The sequence below is a fragment of the Rhagoletis zephyria genome, unplaced genomic scaffold, assembly GCF_001687245.7.
Source record: "Rhagoletis zephyria isolate East Lansing unplaced genomic scaffold, Rhagoletis_zephyria_1.1 Rzeph_scaffold_00853, whole genome shotgun sequence".
Lineage (NCBI taxonomy): Eukaryota > Metazoa > Arthropoda > Insecta > Diptera > Tephritidae > Rhagoletis > Rhagoletis zephyria.
Genome location: NW_016157937.1, coordinates 160,913 through 167,272, shown reverse-complemented (window position 1 = coordinate 167,272; position 6,360 = coordinate 160,913). Strand labels below are relative to the sequence as shown.

The window sequence follows — 6,360 nt, the reverse complement described above, 5'->3', positions numbered from 1 at the left end:
GTCGTCAGATCTTCCGATATCTGAAGCACACAAGAGATCAACAATAAGGTTAGATCGTTGAAGAAATGGCTCCCAAGAGCTTTTGCTCTGCGTTTTGATAGAGCCGGGCAATGGCAGGGTGCGCCCAGCCTAGCTGCGTGTAAACGCAATCGGACAATGTACGGTGAGAACTCCAGTCACTATGCGAAATAGGAGGTAGACTCCTTAGATTAAATAGAGACTTGGTGCGTTCGGCGTATGTGGCTGGTCAGAGTGTTTTGGCAATGTGACAATGCGCGATGAATTTTTCATTCAGTTTGAAGAGGGATGCCGAGAGGCAATGTCGTTCCATGACGCGCGAGCTCGTCAGCCGTGCAGATTCTCTGATTGTCGCAATGGCCAGATACCCAGACCCAGGTATGCTGAATTATACCTCAGCCATCTCCTTGAGAGATCGGCGGCATTGAGCAACTACTTTTGAAGTCAGCAACATATTTTCCAGAGATTTAATTGCCGCCTGGCAGTCAGTGCAAATGTAGACATCATACTGTACTAGTGATGCCGCCTTTGAAATAGCCATCAGTTCCGCCTGAAAAACACTGCAGTAGTCAGAAAGGCGGAAGCTGAACGATATGCCTAAGTGTTCCTAATAAACTTCACCACCGACTCTTTTTGTTGAGCTTCGATCCGTCCGTGGAAACATGGATTGACTGTGTACAGTGACAAACCTACCTTGAGGGAAGAAGGGTTGTGAACCTGATCTTGGAAGTGCGGGTGGGTGGAATGTAGTCGGTTGTAGGAAATTAAGTAAGGACGTTCAAAATTTTACAGTGACCGATATGCGAATGTGTTTATATCTTTGTCGCGTTAAGCATAATGGCGGTATAACATGCCATCTCTCTTGCATATAGAATCGTCTGGAAAAATGTTAATAGCGTGTTGAGCGCTTTGGTGGCTGTTGTCTCCATGGCCCTTGTTATCAGTAGAGCAGCCAGTCGTTGAACTTTGTCCGGTGTAAATCCGTGTTACAATTTTGGGCTCCGGACCCCAGCTTTTGCCAATAACCCCGATACCGCAGTATACCTCAGTTGTAGCTTTGCGAACCCTTTCATCGATGTTATCTAGATCGCCAATTTAATTTCCTTTCTAGGTTAATAAGAAAATGTAGAGATTTTCAGCGGGGTTGTAGATACTCGTACAATAAAAGGTATAATTTGAAAATGTTGCATATAAATTTATTCAGTGAGNCAGTATACCTCAGTTGTAGCTTTGCGAACCCTTTCATCGATGTTATCTAGGTCGCCAATTTAATTTCCTTTCTAGGTTAATAAGAAAATGTAGAGATTTTCAGCGGGGTCGTACAATAAAAGGTAAAATTTGAAAATGTTGCATATAAATTTATTAATTGACTTCATAAGCGCACCGTTTTATGGTATTCATAACCCTACATTGACCTAAATTTCATACTTATATATAAAAAAAAGTGCTGGAAACGCAGTTTCCTGAAACTAAATACATAAATGACTAATACGTTTTTTAAATCGAATTCAATATATCTATCAATAGACTAAATTTATATATATGNGTTCATAAGCGCACCGTTTTATGGTATTCATAACCCTACATTGACCTAAATTTCATACTTATATATAAAAAAAAGTGCTGGAAACGCAGTTTCCTGAAACTAAATGCATAAATGACTAATACGTTTTTTTAATCGAATTCAATATATCCATCAATAGACTAAATTTATATATATATATATTATGCTAGAATTTTCCGTGAAAAATTTCTGTAACTAAATTATCTACCAACTACATACTTATCTAATTTTGTCTATCCCCAACGTTACAGCAATTTAAACTTGCAACACAACGACAAAATGGATTTCACAAAGTAAAAACCATTTACCTTCAAGGCCATTCATCCTAAATTTTACTCGTTTGCTAGCCTGTCATCATCATTCATCATACTCGCCTAGTAACTAAGTAGTTTTGCTACTTTTTTGGCATCAACATTGAAAAGTGTTAACTTAAATATTTGTGCTGCTGAAAATCGCTGTAATTTATATTTTCTGCATCACTGCCCGCCGCCCTTACCCCTTTCCACTGATGCTCGCACATATTCACTTCGCCAACAGCAGCATCAACTTATTCGCTAAATCCTTCGAATCCTCGAATCCTTTTGACTGCAAGTGTAAAACGATTTCATGCCGCTGCCACTGCCCCTGCCCCTGCCCCTTCCTACGCTAGCTGGCTGCTTTGTGCGCGCATCAAAAGCAAATCTCTACCAAAAACTTTCTGGACATTGTTGCGCTGCAAGAAGACAGCAGCTGCGTCTACAAGCAGACAACCTTGTCGTTGCCACCCACATTGCGCTCAAGTCAGAGCCAAAATCAGCAGCTGTTATTTCGCTACTACAGCTGCGCCTACGCTGTCTTTGTTCTGGTTGAATGAATTGTACGCGCCTTTGTTGTTGCAATTTGTCTTTTTACTGTTTTTGTTGTTTGCGCATTCGCTACTGTTGATATGCTTGTCGACGCTGCCGTCGCCGCTTTTGTATGCCTTCTTTTCCTCAAGGTATTGCCGTCATAGCCTCGAGTGCCATTAATTTTCTTGACAGCTGGCAACAGCGGCAGCGTGCCGGCCGCTGATGTTATTGTTGCTGTGCCGCTTGGGAATGTCAAAGCTGATGGTGGTTCGGCATCGCGGCCGTAGGGTGGCGCATCATTTGTTTCTAAAAAGAATTTACCACGCAATCTAAAAAGGGAAGAGCGGAAAGGAGAGAAGCAGCATTAAATGTATTAGTAGTGTCTTAAACAGAAGAAGTGTGTTAAGAAACGGAGGGGGAGCTTGGCAAATTAGTAGGATGGGTAAGCAAGGTATGAAATGAATAAAGGAAAGTAAATTTGACATGGGAATTCTTCGTGCGGACAAAGCAGTGATTTGGCAGGCAACTGAAGGCGCCTTAGGTGAAATGACGGCTGACAGGACTTAAGAATGAAAACAGGCAATACGAAGGGATGAGAAACGGAAACGGACAAGCGGTCTGAGAAGCAAATTATTATTTAAGAAAAGTAATTTTAAACTTTAAAAACTCAGAGCTAAGGCAGAACCTACAATTTTAGGCAAATATTCAGTTTTTTAAGAAGCTTTTTTCAATGCGGAAATACACTACGGGAGCTTGCTTGCCATTGCCTGTCGAAAGCGTCCGCTGTTAGAAAAAACTTTTTCTAATTTAAATGTAGGCCGAACCAAGAATCGAACTTAGGTGCTACGGAGTGGTAGCCCGCACCTCTAACCACTCAGCCAGAGCGACCGGCTGAACATGAATTTCTCACCGACCTATGATCCGCTGCTATTCCCATAAATGCGCGTCCATTGCCATCCTTGCAGCTGGTGAATTGCTTCGACGGCTCGCAGATGTCTACCGGAAAACCATATGGCCGATTTATAGACTCCACAAAGTACTCCCATGCGCGCTGATGGCTGCAACCAACTTGAAAAACGAGAAAGAGCATACGTTTAAATTAGAATAGAAATAGACAAGCATAGCAAATATCAAAGATCCCCGCCACCACTCACTTAGTATGCCTAACCAGCGATTGTTAGCTATTTCTTGCCTAGCACAGCCTGGTTGTAATGGTCGTCCGCCATTTGGATAGAAATCTGCATGACCCATTGCATCCGGATTGCCGAGTATACCGCCATCGGTGTGTATAATGTCGACAAAGCGCGCATCTGTGTGAGTCAAATGACGATTACCGCTATCCGATTCGAAGAGTGGCAGTGGCGGGTCGAGGCCTGAAATGGTTAAATCTTATTACTTCATTTTATTGTTATATGTTTTTTATCACTATTTATCATCCCTTTCCTCTAATTTATATAGAAAGAATATATGCACTATTTACTTAATTGGAGTGTATTCGAAATTAAAGGTAAATTGTCCTTCTTATCTTCCAAAAACCAGAATATAATTATACCTCCAATACTGTGTCGTCAGAGTATGATATTATCGAAACCCCTGTGTGTGGTTGCGGAAGTTTCTAGATCTAGAAGTTAAACAGTTGTTGTGAGACGACACCACCGCATGTGAAACCTGCTTAATCTTTTTGGGTTCAAGGTTTTATCTCGGAAGTTTGCAGATGATCGTCGACCACTCAGATATGTATGTAATAGGCCTTTCATAGTTTTAATTCTTGTGGAAGTTTGGATTTCTCATTGTCCTCAAATAGCGTGGAGTTACAAACAATGTTTAAGGCTTTTGAGAATTCCAACGCTACTAGGACAGTTCTTTCTGAAAGGCGGTTTGGCAATGAAGCTCCACACCAGATTCAAGGGCGTAGCCAGACAGGGACAGGAGGCAGCTTACCCCACCCCTACAGCTTACATAACGGATAAAGGATAGGACTGCCCGTCAATAGGTTCTGCCGCAGCTGCGATGACCCGGGCTCAAAAGAGACAGTCGAACAGTCGATGAGATTAAAGACACTCGGCAAACCATTCCTGCAGAATATTTCAGAGTGCAGCTGCCTCTCTCTGTATGACGTACTGAAATTTATTAAAGCCGCCAAATGGCTTTCGGTTGCACGAGTTGTGGAATCAAAATAGCAAACTTGCTAATTGCTTGCCATCAGGGTGACAATCCACTCGAACCAATCAACCAACCATGCTCTCTGTTTATCTACGTTGATGCGTTGAAGCAAGCGCAGCGTTCCTCTTCGTCAAATCTGCCACCTGTGTTCCTTTTCTTATTCTCTGATAAAATTTTCACGTCGCTTTCCTGCCTGTCAGCATCTAAATATACTCCGATTCATCACCTTCTGCCTCACTTTCTGTTTTTCTAAAAATAGCAATCTCTTTCCTTCCTTTGCGCGCGTCAGAATTGGCTGCAGGCTGACTTCAAATGATCAATCCCCACTGCTGATTTAAATCCGATCGGTGAAAAGATTTTTGTATAAACAGGATTTAGAGTCAATTGCGAAAGTTCTTGGGTATCGTTTGTGACTGTAGGTTTTCACGCTTATCACAACGTTGTCAGTTTTGTTTTTCGTCTTTAATCAGGATACACCCAAATGGTTGTATGGATGTTTCGATGCTACTAAATAACTATAATAAGTATTCCGTTCTGCGGCGTAGTCGAAAAGCCTCTCCTGGTTGTTGGAGGTGTTGTCCTAAAAACTGAAATTTCTGACTGTTGGACCAAATATGTTTGGCTTTCATGCGGATTGTAGAAACTCATTCACTGATGGAGGTGAACCTGGATACAAGCTATTGAGGCCTCCACTCCATGGCAGCTGTAAGAGATGTCGCAGACTGAAAATTTTTCGCCGCGTCCATCGAATTTCCTGCACTGTAGTGATGTCAGACTGGTATTCCGCCAAGCAAACCAGCAGTTGGATATAGGCGCCTTTCCTAAGAACGGTCCGCACATTCCAAGCACATATTCGTAAAGCGTAGTTATTGTTTCGCGTGAACCAAGGCTTCAGACGACTTTTTTGCCGCATCTCGCGCATGGTTGCTCACATTGCTCAGTTGGCACGAACGAGGACGCAAGAGTCGTGATTCAGTTTAGTGCTGCTACACAACCAGAAGAACGACAATAAAGAGAGGAAACACTTTCGGGAGTAACGAGAACCGCGAGATGGCTGAGAAGAAAATAATTGCAGAATTTGTTGAAAATCCGAGGCATTTGTTACTAGCATGAAAATTGATGAATAAAAAAATAAAAATGGTGTAGGTTTATTAACCTTCTCCCCCTACAATAGATCCTGGCTACGTCCTTGAGTGCATTATTTATAGTTTCCTGACCTTGGCCACATTAATATTAGACCTTTTTGATCAAACCCCTTTGGATGAGTATTTTTTTTTTTGTTTTTTTTTTTTTTGGAGTCGAAGATATCTTGGGCATTCAGGGTTGGGGTCTCTCTTGCACTGATGTTCAGTATTTGTTTTTCTACCACACTCAGCATTTAACAAGTCAATTATATAAGTATGCAGTAGTGGCTCGGCTTTTATGTTTCGTAAAAAAATCAAAGCGACACAGAATTTAGTTTTGCTGCAAGTTTACTTTTTTTATACCCGAGCGCACTTGTGCACAAGGGTATTATAACTTTGTTCACATAACGGTTGTTTGTAACAGGCAAAACGAATCGAGATAGATATAGACAAATGTATACATAAATGATCAGAATGAAAAGAGAAATCGATTAAGCGGTGACTGTCTGTCCGTCCGTCCGTCCGTCCGTCCGTCCGTCCGTCCGTCCGTCTGTGCACACGATAACTCGAGTAAAAAATGAGATATCTTAACAAAACTTGGTACGTGAACTTCTTTTGGGCGTGGGACGGATGGTATTGAAAATGGGCGAAATCGGATAATAAC

At 41.9% G+C, this 6,360-nt stretch overlaps 1 protein-coding gene across 1 annotated transcript in view; it reads right to left on the bottom strand.

Moving 5' to 3' along the window:
* Window positions 1–2,231: 2,231 nt before the first annotated feature.
* The window catches only part of LOC108361807 (pancreatic lipase-related protein 2), a 21,020-nt gene continuing 16,891 nt past the window's right edge, over window positions 2,232–6,360 (bottom strand). Inside the window, 3 exon segments of the mRNA XM_017614575.1 lie at window positions 2,232–2,738; window positions 3,324–3,477; window positions 3,564–3,782. Coding sequence (XP_017470064.1) covers window positions 2,408–2,738; window positions 3,324–3,477; window positions 3,564–3,782 — 704 coding nt within the window. The 3' untranslated portion in view covers window positions 2,232–2,407.